This window comes from Mugil cephalus, chromosome 4 (assembly GCF_022458985.1).
Source record: "Mugil cephalus isolate CIBA_MC_2020 chromosome 4, CIBA_Mcephalus_1.1, whole genome shotgun sequence".
Taxonomy (NCBI): Eukaryota; Metazoa; Chordata; class Actinopteri; order Mugiliformes; family Mugilidae; genus Mugil; species Mugil cephalus.
This window is the reverse complement of record NC_061773.1, coordinates 20,320,690-20,335,048: the sequence shown is the minus strand read 5'-3', so window position 1 is coordinate 20,335,048 and position 14,359 is coordinate 20,320,690. Positions and strand designations below refer to the sequence as shown.

Sequence of the window (14,359 nt, the reverse complement as noted above, 5' to 3'; positions counted from 1 at the left end):
GTGTCCGTGTTAATATGCGTAAACATGTGTCTGACTCCGTGTTTGGATGCGGCGCGCGAATGCTCAAGCGGCCGCGTGTTTGGGCGCGCTTTGATACATCCCCTGACAGGCGGGCACAAAAGCCGACACGATTAGTTGTGTTTCCGCGGAGGCAGGTGCCGCCATTCAATCTCGCGTGTCACCCCACAATGCATCACGACGTCCTGAAAGTGGGCTGACAGGCAGCTCCTCCTCGACTGTGTTCACACTAAATATTTTGCTGCCAGCGCGTCGGGCTTTAGCCAGAACGCGAGCCCTTCTCCATTTCCCAAGCCAAGCTGTGATTGAGTATTTCTGCAGAGGATATGAATTTTCGAGGCAATTGAATGAGAGTAATGTAAGTCACGGTGTGCAGCGCCAGTTTGGTTCCAGGGCTATTACAAAGCTTTGCGTTATGTTAGATATCATGAGTGCGGATTGGTGGGGAGTCGGGGCTGGTGGAGATGAAGACATCGCACTGTAGATGATGATTGCTTTTGTCAGTCCTCCCTGTTCGAGCCCTCTCTCCCTCCACTGCCTCTTTGTGTTTTCATCTCTCATTTACTTACACAAGACTCAGTCACTCTCCCACTCTCCTTCCCATCTCGTTCACCTCCCCCCCTCCTCCCTTTTTTTTTTCCTCACTTCAGCCTTTTGCCACTTTGCTCTCTCTTTCCTCACACTGTGCGTCGTGAAAGATCAGCTCATCAGAAGGAGACATCCATCCAAATGGCTGGCTTTGTCGAAACAAAGCGAGACAAACATGCTCCCCCGAACAAACAGAAGCCACAGCTTGAGCAGCAGCACCTCTCTGATATTTTCGTAGGCCTCTGGCTGTGCTAACAACAAAATAGGTGTTGTTTGTGTGTTTGGAACATTTCACTACTTTGCCCCTGTCTGTGTTGTTGTGGGCCACGCCAAGATACCAACAGGATATCCGTGCCCCGTTGGCAGACGAGAAACAGGATATTTGCCAGTTAAACGGAATTGCCAATAAACAAAGTCAAGGTTGCGCCGCGTGCCAAGCTTGTTCTGGTCCGGACTGGCTGCGGAGATCCATATCAATCAGCCCGGCACCCTGTTGTCGAAGTCGTCTTCTTCCGCTGAACGCCGCTGATGCTTTTTTTTTGTTTAATCACGTGTGTTCACAGCTGCGGGCCCACGCCGTGGACATGAACGGGAACCAGGTGGAGAATCCCATCGATCTCTACATCTATGTGATCGACATGAACGACAACAGACCCGAGTTTCAGAACCAGGTGTACAACGGCTCTGTGGCCGAGGGTTCCAAACCAGGTAAGAGTTCTCACCGGACGCAGCTTCATGCGCAGGTTTTTTAATGAGACAGTTCTCCCACAAGCGTCTGGAAATACCTACCTGTTCGTCGTTTGCCATTTTCAAACACGTGGATTTCCATACTTTAGACTCAAAGTTTTCGTGCTGCGAGAGAAAGTTGGAGAGACGCGTGGGAGGAGAAACTTGAGGCGAAGTTATTGTGTGAGGGGGACACAAGACGTACACGCTGGTGTTGCAAAATTAACTCGAAGTTAATCATCACTTCACATCGGCATGTTCGGAGGAGTCGTGTGCAAATATGAACTCAGGATATATAGCATGACTTTTAAGGGTCGCTTCAGATGTTCTTAGAGTTACAAGAACAGAAGGAATAGAATAGAATAGAACGGAAGGAGAGATGTGTCTCGTGACATTATGGAATAAAGCTCATAATCATCCACAGTCACAGCAAACTCACATGTATGGTAGTGTAAATGACAAGTAAATGACACTGCGGGTTAAATCTACTAAACATATAAGCTTGAATACAAAAATGTACAGATAAATAAGTTATAGCATACTGTAGTTTGACGTTAGAAAGGTTGTTATAAATATGAGTTCCTGCAGTAGGTCTTACTTAAGAGATAGAAATTTATCCAGATTTAGCTAATCGCCCACGTACTGATCTCAACAGCTGCCCTTCAGATGCAGTAAAACATTCACTAAACTCCAAATGTATTCAATTTTATCTGATTCCTCTTGGCCTGCAACAATTCTGTGATCGAAGTAATGGTCAGGGAAGGCGGGTTGTGGGGTAGGACATGAGTGCAGGACAAAGGGCAAGACGACTAAAACGTGGCATGAAGGCAAAAACATGAAGACTAGGATGCTAAGACGGGGAACAAAGGGAAAGGCAGGACCATGTATATGCACATGGGCAGGGGGAAGACCAAAACACCAAAACCAAGGAAACCACGGAAGTTAACCCAAAAGGCGTTGAATAAAGGCGAACCTTTACAGCCACAAGGAAGTTAACAAAATAAAACGGGAAACTCAACAAATAATGGAACGAGATTCAGAATCAAAGCAACAATAACAGACAAAAATGAACCTGAAATCTGAACAGTGTCCCTGTAATTTTGAACTTTTACAAAAGCAAGAGGGAAAGAATGGTTGAATTGACTAACCATTGTTGGACAGACTGTGTATGAAATAAATCAGACCGGTCTTTTCTTGAGTGTAAGTCATTTCATAATCATCATGCCGTTTCTGTTCAATGTTATTTTTAAGAGCAATGCTCCACTCTTAGAGTTTGTCATTATTCGTGATGAATGTCCTCCTCTAACTGTTTTTCTTTTCTACTTTCTACAGTGGCTGTAAATCATTTCTGTACCCTTTCTATATTTAGTTTTATATAGTTTTGTTTGCTTACTTTATTGTATTTTTAATCTAACTTGTTTTTTTCGTTTTTTTGTGGGATGCAGTCCGGCTGCTCTAACAACTGCGTTTCGTATCTTGTTAAAAATGCAGTGCGATGCCATTTTCTTTTCATTTATGACCTTTTAAGGTCGTTGTTTTCATGTTGACTCCTGTCTTACCCGTGGTTGCCTCAGGTAACAGAAACACACTTTCCGTTTCAATTTGTCAAAATGAAAAATTCATAAAATATGTGTAGATACAAGCGCGTCGTCATTTTAAATTGTAACCATTGAAGCAATTAATGCATGGAAAATCACCACTTACGCTGCCACTTTCATGGCTTCATCCTCTGCTCTGCTGAGAATAACTAATGCGCCAATCCATTCGAAGCTGTGCTTAAAAGTGATTTATGAATAGCTAAAAGGCTTTATTGCTTTAGTTAATTTTAATTTAATCAATACTTTGAATTGAATGGAAAGCGTAAACTGAATGAAATTACTCTAATGCAAGGTCCCTGATTGCTTAAAGATCCTGTTTACATTTTAGCTTTTTACTTCAACCAATCAAATTCTCATTTTGTCCGTCTGAAACGTTTCAGTCTTGCTTAATGCAGCCTTGAATTAACTCGGCAAATCAAGCCTTCAAAGTGTGAGCGTGCTGTGAAGTGTTCAGTTGGTTCAGACAGCAGCGGAGTCCATGAGCTATTTGTGTTGCCGCATCTTGGCTGGATGCATCATTATCAGATTCTGCAGAGCATGGAGAGATGTAGACCTTCCCTCCGAAATCCTGGAGCAGCGTTGTGGTCAGTGCGAATCCAGAGACAAGAGCAGAATGTGCAAGTAGCCCTCATGTCTCGACTGGAAGAACTCGTGTTCTAACAATCAGACCCCGAGGACCCATGTTTGTCTTCACAGCGTTCAGATATTGTTCTGCTGCAAAGTTTAATCTCAGGGGGATTTGTAAACAATATAGGAAAGCATGTTGTGCATGTGTGTGTGTGTGTGTGTGTGTGTGTGTGTGTGTGTGTGTGTGTGTGTGTGTGTGTGTGTGTGTGTGTGTGTGTGTGTGTGTGTGTGTGTGTGTGCATGGATGAGCAAGTGCGGGACTGACTTTGTGTGTGTGTGCTCGCTCCTCAGTGGAGCGTGGGTCTATGTACAGAGCTCCTAATTAGCGAGGGCAACCACACATTCCAAAAGCTTCTTTCTTTGTTTTTTCACGCTGATACTCTCTGCGTAGTTTCAAATGAGAGCGCAGCAACAAAAGTGTTTGAATTAAATGTTGCGCCGAGCAGAATGAAATCTGTGATACCAATTAACGAGAAACGCATAAAGCTATGTACAGTATAATTGCTCTGCCCTTCAATGGCAATCGGTGCTGAGTAACCTTTGTTTGTGGAGTACGCGTTGTTTTTGTGTCAAGAGTGTCAACAAAAAGCATATTGTCTGTGGAGTGCCGTCCCCCTTTTGTCTTCCTTTGCTTAGTCATTGGTCTCTGAATTGGTGAATTTCAATCAGGGAAATTGATTAGAAGTAGAGGTTTGGCCTAATTGCCTGTTTAGTCAGAGAAAGCACCAAGGGTCGTGTTTCATCTTCAGGTTGAAGGAAAGACACTTTCATACTTTTGTGGCTCTTTTAAGTCTTTAATATATTGTCTATGAGTTAGCTCTTTTTTTTTCTTTTTCTTTTTTATTAATGGGCCCAGTTTAGATCTCAAGTTAAGTAGCACAGAGTTTTGTTGAAGTACATTTTCAATCTCAGCTGTACTAATTCTAAGACTGTAGTAAGAAAACATCTGGCAGATACATACCGGTTCCATGGTTCTTTCTTTTACCTACCATTGGGCTCCATTGGGTGGTAAAGGCAGCAACCAAAAATATTTAATTTTCCATTATCTGAGGCTGTCTCCATTACAAGGAATTACCATATACATCCACTGGCCACTTTATTAGGTACATTTAAGTGACTTTGAACATGGTATGGTTGTTGGTGCCAGACGGGCTGGTCTGAGTATTTCAGAAACTTCTGATCTACTGGGATTTTCACGTACAACCACCTCTAGGGTTTACAGAGAATGGTCCGAAAAAAAGAGAAAATATCCAGTGAGCAGCAATTGTGTGGACGTAAATGCCTTGTTGATGTGAGAGGTCAGAGGAGAACAGACGGACTGGTTGGAGATGATAGAAAGGCAACAGTAACTCAAATAACCACTCGTTACAACCAAGGAATGCAGAATACCATCTCTGAACGCACAACACGTCAAACCATGAAGAAGATGCTACAGCAGCAGAAGACCACACTGAAACTGAGACTACAGTTCACACAGACTCACCAAAACTGGACAATAGAAGATTGGAAAAACATTGCCTGGTCTGATGGCGACATTTGGATTGCAGGGTCAGAATTTGGGGTCAGAACAACATGAAAGGATCCATCCTGCCTTCTATCAAAGGTTCAGGCTGCTGGTGGTGGTATAACGGTGTAGGGGACATTTTCCTGGCACGCTTTGGGCTGAGCATAGTTTAAATGCCACAGCCTACCTGAGTATTGATGCTGACCATGTCCATCCCTTTATGACCACAGTGGACCATCTTCTGACGGCTACTTCCAGCAGGATAATGCACCATGTCACAAAGCTCATATCATCTCAAACTGGTTGAACATGACAATGAGTTAACTGTACTCCAATGGCCTCCACAGTCACCAGATCTCAATCCAATAGAGCACCTTTGGGATGTGGTGGAACAGGAGATTATTATCATAGATGTGCAGCCAACAAATCTGCAGCAACTGCGTGACGGTATCATGTCAATGTGGAGCAAAATCTCAGAGGAATGTTTCCAACACCTTGTTGAAAGTATGACAAAGGCAGTGATGAAACCTTTTACTAGTAAGGTGTACCTAATAAAGTGGCTGGTGGGTGTATTTGTTATGGATGGGCCTCAGATTCTTTCAAATTTTCAACCCTTCACCTGCATCTAGAAAACACCAGCGCAGCTGCTTTACTTATATACTCTTGTGCCTTCTTGCTGTGTTATTGTGTGCATTTCTACATTGAATGTTGTGGAAAAACAGACATTTTCAGTGACTAACAAAAGACCCACCAGATCACTGCACTAGCACCGCTGGGCTTCACAGGCCCTCAGTGTGTGACCTGTATTTGAGGTCAGTGCAGCTCATAAGATTCTCTGGACTCAAAGGACCATGAAATCTCTCAGGTGTTACCCCTGGAGACACGCCGCCTTCCTTCCATCCTGCCAACAGGTGGACGGCGGAAACCTGTCACAGCACTGCAGCTGACAGGTGCTGCTCTGGGCAGAGATGCCTTCGGACATAATATATCTCAATTTTGTGTCTCCCACAAAGCAGATTTAAACAGCGGCGAAAACTCAAATAATATTAGCACGCGCTTTGACATAATTAACTAAAAGCAGTCATGGTGAAAACTTTTTATGAAGCTATTAACAAAACGTAAATCCAGATTGGAAAAAAAAAATGGATTTCATTTTGTGTAGAATTTCAGGTCAAGTTATTATGAAATGTTCCAAAAACTGTTAAAAATACATTTCTTCTCCTACCTCATGATACCCTATATGTTTCCTTTGGTTACAGAGACAGAACATAAAGCTACATACATACTAACAGAGTTTTAATGACAATAATAATAATAAAAATGCATTTGTACACACACGAAGAGTAGTCAGCACACTTGGAGCAGTGGGCACAAAGACAAGTATGCCATCCATCTTCACCTGAACTGCTTATTTAGCACTAATATTCATATACAGTATATGATACAGTATAAACTTTATATTTAAAAGAGAAATGGGAATTTTTTAATAATTTACATTGAATAATACTTAGAATAAATAGAAAACAAAGGCGGTATATGCATTAAGCTACGGCGATATCGCTTTCAGTAGCCACAGACCCGGATATCAAAGGTCCTCCGACGCATTACAACCCGTCTTCAAATCTAGCGCTGTGTGAAAGCCATCAAAGCGTCAGGCCTACAGGGAACCACCCTTATCAGCGTCACCAGATGTTGCGTGGGGAGAGATCCAATCAGGCACTGCCTGTTTGAAAACGCTACACCGGTCGGCCTCTGCCACCGGGCCGCTGCTCAGCCGCAAATAAACCTGTGACTAATAAAATTCATTTGTGCAGCTCGTCAAAATGAGAACACTAAGCAGAGTTGTTGTTAATAAACGGAATTCAGTCTGAAACGAAGCGGATGTTTTTTTGGTCCATATTTACTTTTGCACAGACGTGGGCAATTGTGATTAAGGTTTCATAAGCCCAGCAAACACAACAACAACAAAAAAAAAGTACAGAGCTGCTTCTTCAAGCCTGTGACATTGTGTTTGTAATTGTAATCTTCATCTGAGGCCTCGCACGTGGCCTCAGATAACATTTGGAGAGATGGCGTGACTACTTCTCCATCTTCTTCTTCTGCTTCTTCTCCTCTAGAAAGCGGCCTGTGTTCTGAGGCTGCAGTGTTACATCCTCTGAACATCTGCCCTGTGATGTTCTGTCCTTCTCCTACGATCCCCCTTCTCCCCCCCGACCCTGACAGCAAGTTGTTCCCTTTTATGCACCGTCTTTCTCAAAAAAAAGAGAGAGAGAGTAAGATCAAAACCAGCAGCTGAGTGCCTTCTCTCACAGTCGATTTACCCTCCCATGGGGTCACGGAGGGACCACATTTCTGTCTGTCCTAACTGTTGCAGAGAGATTTAAGAGACTTTCTCTCGACATGCTGCCTGGGGTGAGCGTGATTAGTGGTATATGAGCAGGGGGATGGACTGATGGAGGCAAATAAAGACGGTGGACGCTTAAGGACGGTAGTTATCAGCACCGACTTCAATTAAATTTTTTAAACACTTTGTTCAAGAAACACAGATAAAAGAATCGATTTTACCTGGCATCAAAAAAGAAACATTGATCACTTTAACTTCCCTGAAAGGTCTTTATAAGCTTTATAACCTTTCTTTTGAGTGTCAGCATAGTACCTCTCCACCTCTCCTCAGTGGTGTCATAATACTGTAGTCCGAGGCCCTAGACTGTCAGTTTTCACCTGCTTTACTGACAAGTCACGTTGAAGTCAGGTTGGGATGTACTGTGAGGCCCCTGAGCCTTTAACAGATTCTGGGTATAATGTTTACTGTTTTGTTTTTTCTTTTCCATTGCAAACCATCCCCCTCGACAGGAGCCGGATCTACCAGCCTGACAACACTTTGTTGTGATTCAGGAGGTATGCACAGCTGTAAGCCTGTGCAACCTGCAGTTACCCACAACTGCTGTGTTTTTACACACAAGAGCCACGGAAGTGTTCATGTGCATTTTCAGTGCTCGGTAACTCCTGCTCTAGCCAAGTTTGAGGTGTGGCCATTTTTCTGTTGATTTAGATTTTTATTTTGACAAAGACAAGGAATAATTAAAAACGTTTTGAGACAGAACTAATAAAGACTGGTCAAAGACACTTTAAATCGGCACTCCATCCTACGATCCTCACGTTTGCAGCTCGGCGGCATCTTTCACCATCTAGAGCATGGTTCTTCAACAGGGGGTCTGTGAGCCCTAGGGGGTCAGCGGAGGTACTGCAGATCTTTGGTTGCTTAGACATTTTTTATATATTTTTTCCTCCACAAATTTAAAGAGAGCCTATTCAATCCGGTGCTGAAATCCTATGTATGTATGTTTATGTCAGATATGAAATTAGTATTTGAACCTGTGTATTATTTGAATAGGTTAATATTGAATGCAAAATGATGATGATAATAATGTATAACGTCTCCATCAGTTTGGGGTCCTTGGCCTTATTTAGAGTCAACTTTCTGTTGAACATTTGGAATCTCAAAGTCCAAACTAAGATAAATGTCCTCTTTCCTGAAAACCATTTTTTTTTTTTTTTTTTTTTTAAGTAGCTCTCAGACAGGTTAACTAATATACATGTGAAGAATCAGTGGAGTGCTCCTTCCGGGGACCAGCTAGTGCAGCTGCTTGTGTTAAGGACAGATGGTTCAATTGAGATAATTTAAGACCTATTCGAGCCTATTCAGAAAAAAAACAAATATGCCTTTTACTGCAGCTGGAACCCTGGACACTTGAAATAACTCCCGCATCTTAGCTATTCTGTTGCTTTCCTGTATAATGAGCAGGGTCCGCTGCCTGTGCTTCAGCCCCTGTGGTCCCGGATTAAAGTATGCAGGAAAACATTGAGGGAAACGCTGTAACAAAAGGGAAAAATATTCCTTTGATCTGGTCTTTGCACCAAGGTATGAATGCGGCATGCCTCATTCGTAGTGGCTGTTTCTGAAAGGTTCAAATGGTTCTGGAGTATGCTTGTGTCTTCACAGTGTAGTGGGCACCATTAGAGGCTCTTGTCTGGAAACTCCATGTTTCTCACTTCCACCTAGATTCACCTCTTACTTCCCTCAGCTCTCAACCTCTAGTTCTCCTTCTTGCTCTCTATCTACTGTACCACAGCCACTTTTTCTACCTGAAAGGCAACCTCTATCTTCCCTCTGCTGATGAAAATTATTATCCTCTTATAGCGTCCCTTGCCTGCCCTCTCGCTCCCTGACATCTCCTCGTACTTTCGCTTTTAGTGGTCGTTATGATCTCTCACCACCATCCTCGTCCTCACTTTCTTCTTGTCCCGCTTTACAATTTCCTCCTCTGCCTCAGATTGTGAAATGCGTCCGTGTCTCTTTCCCCGTTCTTTCTGTCTATATCCATCATTCTCTTGTTTTTTTTTTCCTCCGTCTCTTTCTAATTGGAAGGCAGATGTTGACTCCGGTTGATTAATGTTTAGGCAGCACATAGACCCCACCGGTGATCTCCAGTCATGTGAGAAAAATGGCCGACAAAATGCGCGCCTGCCACCAAATTTTCAGGTCCAGCGATTTTGGCGGAAAAGCAATTAGGATTTGGTATTAGTGTTCAAATTAAATAGGAATTAAGCAGGATCAAAGTTTAACCCTTCCAGTCGCAGCCTTCCCCGTGTGGATCTGACTGCACCGCCGTCGTCATATCTCTGAATCCTCCACACTGAACTGAAAAGTAGCAGCGTGGGATTCATTATGTTCCGTTCCTCCCTGCAGCACTGGAAAGGTTGATTGTGTATTGATGCCGTCCTCTGAGAAATAGCCGTAATTGTTTTTCTTTTTCCTGTCTTTCCTTCCACTCTCTTCTTTTCTTTGCTGGTCAAAGTGACAAATCCTGCTTTGAAACTTAATGAAGTTTGAAATAGAATTTGAGGCTACAATTATCCTGTCCATGCAGGCTGTCACAGGAATGATGGTGCCATCCACACCCAATTATAGGAATTGAGACACCTGTAACTGCTCAGACCCGCGGGGAACCGCCAGATCTGCCATGAATCCGACTCCCTGGATTTGGATTTGTGGCAGATTTGATTTACTTTTACGATTTTGGAGGGTGCTGATGCAAACCTGTTTCTGCTGAGGCTCTACTCTTAAACATACATGGTTTTCTGAATGTTTTTGATTTCTTTTGATGTGCTAATTGAACATTGCTGACTCCGTGCCTGCTCAGCATGGCGCCCGTCACCCCACAGCCTTCCATAGGGAGGCAAGCTCATGCATTAGTTGCTGAGCTACTTTTTGATGCCCCCTAACTTAAAAACATAACTGTAATTTAGACCCTATTCCACTAAATGCAGGCACTATACCACACCCATTAGCACTTTCTCTTCTGCTCTCCTCTTTATGCTCCGTCTTCTGTGTGTTGTCGTCATCTTTTTCAAATGTTCTCTACATGCACAGTCTTCACATCCAAGCATGTTTGTGCTTCTCCTCTGTCTCCTCCCTCCTGACAGTCCCTTTTCTCTCAGCAGCAGCAGCAGCAGCAGCAGCAGCAGCCTGTAAATGGCTGCCTGATGGAAAGTGACATTTTCACAAAACCCTGAGAGAGAGGCGAGGTGATCTCTCCTCTTTCCAGCACAAAGTGCTCCTAATTGCCTGGTCGCATTTGTGAGCCCAGCTGACAAACTTGTGCAAATCAATAATGCTGCTGGAGGAAGATGCAGGGACACAGGACCTCTCAACTTGCTACGTGCTGGGGGAGGAGGGGGGGGCCATAAACAAGTATATGCATACAGATGCACACGTGTGCCTGGAAGTGGACGTACATACACACCCTCTGTGCTGTCTGCCTTAAATGGCAGTGTTTATCTGTGATTTTAAGACAAATAGGGAGAGAGTCTCGGAGCATTAAGGGGCGGCCACGGTGCTGCTGAAGGCTAAAATAATGGATGGTGGAAATGGCAGTAGACCCTGTGCTGCTCATTACTAAATGTACTCTGCAGAGGTGGAATCTTTGCGCCACGCGCTTGAAATATACAGAGGACACAGCAGCGCGGCTTAAAATAGGGGCTCATTTAACAGACTTTGTTTTTGTTTTTGTTCTCCGCTCTGTAATAGCGGAGTAATAGTTGTTTTCTGAAGAGCAGAGAATGTCACGGCAATTTGAAAAGTCTGATTGACTTGTTTCAATGAAATAAATGGGCTTGTTGTCCTCTCTGAGCACCCTTTGTCATCTTTGATATTTCCTGCAAATTCATTAGCAGTAATGGCCTTACAAGAAACCTCCGTTTCTCTGTATGTGTTCTCAAAATGTATGTGTGCAAAGGACCTTGACAAGTACGTCTTGTATTTTAATGAATGTCGCTTGTTTTCCTCCTTTGTTTTCTTCCCAGCTTGTCCTCTCCTGGTGCTGCGTGCACTGATGGGCCTTGCCTGTATTACAGATTATTCCGCTGTGCAGCTCTCTTGAGTCTAAGTCTCCCTGTGCTACTCTCCACAGGCTCGTCGGTGATGCAGGTGACAGCTACAGACTCGGACGACTCCACCACCGCCAACGGCATGGTGCGCTACCGCATCCTCTCGCAGACGCCCCACAGCCCCATCCCCAACATGTTCACCATCAACAGCGAGACCGGAGACATAGTCACGGTGGCAGCCGGCCTGGACAGAGAGGTCAGTGTCTGCTGTGTCCTGTTAGTGTCAGCTTTACCGGTCACTACTCAACTCTAACATTCAACTATAAATAATGATGTTTCACGTTCTATTATAATACCTCCAAAGGAAAAATGTAATTTTCATATTTAACTCTAATGAATCTGTTGTCACAGATCAATGAACTGTCAACTTAATATCCATAGCATCAGGAGCCAGATAATAGGAGTCCTGTTTCTTTCTTTCTATGGGCATGGGCATAGGCATAACATTACGACCACCTGCCTAATACCGTGTCACTTGTGCCTCCAAGACAGTTATAACTCTTCAGGAGGGTGGACATGGGCCTTCTGAGGATGTCCTGTGGTGTCTGGCAACAGGATGTTGTTACTGTGGGACTTTGGTTCCTAAGGGTGGAGGGGAGGGGTCTCTGTGGATCAAGCTGGTTCCAGTTGAGATCCAGTATATTTGGAGGCCAGGTCAACACCTTGTGCTGTTTTTCATGTATTTTAGTTGTTCTTAAACTTTTCTTTTTTGAGTGTACATCCTTCTGTGTATGACTGCTGCCATCAAAGAGTGTCATTGCTATGAGGCGGGGGTGCCTGGTCTGGTCTAGGTGGGTGGTACAGCCAGCTAAGTAACAGACACACAAATGCCAGGTCCAACCTTGTATTATCGCAAGATGCTTAATGTTGTTTACTCCTTCTGTCATTGGTTTTAACGATGAGGCTGGTCGATGTATCATCATACCTCGTGTCAGGACACTTTGGAAAACCTCTTCAGCATGACTGCAGGGACATAAGGCGGTGTATCTAGGAAAGTCTTTCCAACTTTTAATATTATTCCAAAAATTGTGATTTCTTTCCTACTTTTCCACGTCAGCAGTCACCATTTAACCCAAACGTATCCAGCTGTACGTTTGATTTAACAAGATTTCCTACATAGATCTCATCCTTTTAGTGTCAACATGTTGTTTCGCTTCATTAATCTGAATAAATTCCCAAGCTTTCTGTTATAAATTCAAATTTAATCCCTGGAAGTAATCAAGTCTTAAAATGTCTTGACCACTTTTTGCTACTTCCGTCCTTTGAGCCAAATAAAACAAACCAAGCAAAATATTAACTCATTAATTTGAATCATTTTCTTGTATTCTTCTATATATATATATATATTGTTGTGCACAGATCAGGGCAGATATAATGGCCACGTAGCTCCAGCACCTCTCTGCTGACAAGTTCGAAGTTGTGCTCTTCTCGTTGTCTTCTTTTGCCTCTGCCACTGCTGCCGTGTCTGCTGCTTGCTCGCCTGCTCTAGTTTTCTGCCAACCCACACACGGCGCCACCACTGCGGCTCAAATCATCCCTGCTCCGTGTTATTCTGCTAATGAGGGGGGTCACATAGGGTCAACCGTTGTTTATCGCATGCTGCATCAGCTGACCGTGGGCAGCAGTGTTATGTGGCAGACCGCTCATCTTTCAGCCTTTCCCTCACGCAGATACACAAACATGTCCCTTGTCGCTGTGTGGTGCAAGATACGAAAATGTGGCACCGGCGAAATCGGGAAACATTCAAATTCGTATGCCGCCATTATGAGGATAATCTGATCCGCGTAACTCAGTCGACTGATTTTTACGACCGGCATAAAAGCACCATTGAATGTGTCTCATAATGTTTATATTCTGAGAAGTCCCAATGGTCCCTCCCGGCGTTAAACCTGGCCAGGCAACGCTTTGGAAATTAAAACGGGGCTTCACCAACAGCAAAGCAAGCGCATTTAGCTAATAATTACGGTTAAACACTCAAGTTCAGAACCAGGTTTTCATGACAGAAGAAACAATACATCAGTGCGCCTTCTTCGTCCAAGTTTTATATGGAGCTGGCGCAGCATGATAGCGTGGCACATTTGTGGGACAATATAAATCGGTACGAGTGAATGCGGGCCAGGCCTGTGTCCCTGTTTCCAGCTTGGCCCGGGCGGCAGCAGTAGCAGCTGATGTGAGTGAGGGAAAGCTCATTAATCTGGACACATCAAGCCAGGCGCAGTCCCACCTGCCTCTGATCCTCCCACCAAAACTGGGACACACCTGGGAGATCACCCACCTGCTGTCAAGGTCATCAGCGCAAACGAGCACAGGCACGTGCGCGCATGTACAGACGCACGCATGTCGTTTACATGCAGTGAAGCTCATCCAGAACGAGTGTAAGCAGCGCGGTGAAAAACGCCATCGCAAAGAGAGACATGAACATCCTTGTCCCCGCATTGACAGCGAATACAGAGCTGAAGCCTGTGCAGAATATATTCTCTGTCTCCTTGCCCATTTCCCATTTTCTCACACAGGCCCCATCCGCCGTGCCGGTGTCTAATTAGAATATTCATGCGCTAATTAAGGGGTGAAGCAGGTTCTCCTGTGTTAAGGAGGACAGGAGGTTATCCTGGTATCACTTACCTCTGACACCGCCGAATGCTAATTATTCTCCTTAACCTCCACCAACCTCTAACCTCTCGCTTCCCCCCGACCTCACACGCTTCCACGCGTTGGAGCCCACGGGCTAACAAGCTAACGTGTGTGTTCGTTACATCCTGAATTGTGATGTGTAACTTGACGGCTTCTGTGTGGATTTGGGGTTTTGTGTGCGTCTGTAGAGGTAGGCAAACTGGAAAAAAAAAAATGA

At 44.2% G+C, this 14,359-nt stretch overlaps 1 protein-coding gene across 2 annotated transcripts in view; it reads left to right on the top strand.

The window, feature by feature from the left end:
- Positions 1 to 14,359, top strand: part of cdh4 (cadherin 4, type 1, R-cadherin (retinal)) — a 186,949-nt gene that overhangs the window by 147,415 nt on the left and 25,175 nt on the right. For both annotated transcript variants that reach the window (XM_047584061.1, XM_047584060.1), the window contains exons 7-8: positions 1,170 to 1,314; positions 11,535 to 11,707. In XM_047584061.1, coding sequence (XP_047440017.1) covers positions 1,170 to 1,314; positions 11,535 to 11,707 — 318 coding nt within the window. The remainder of the gene's footprint in view (positions 1 to 1,169; positions 1,315 to 11,534; positions 11,708 to 14,359) is intronic.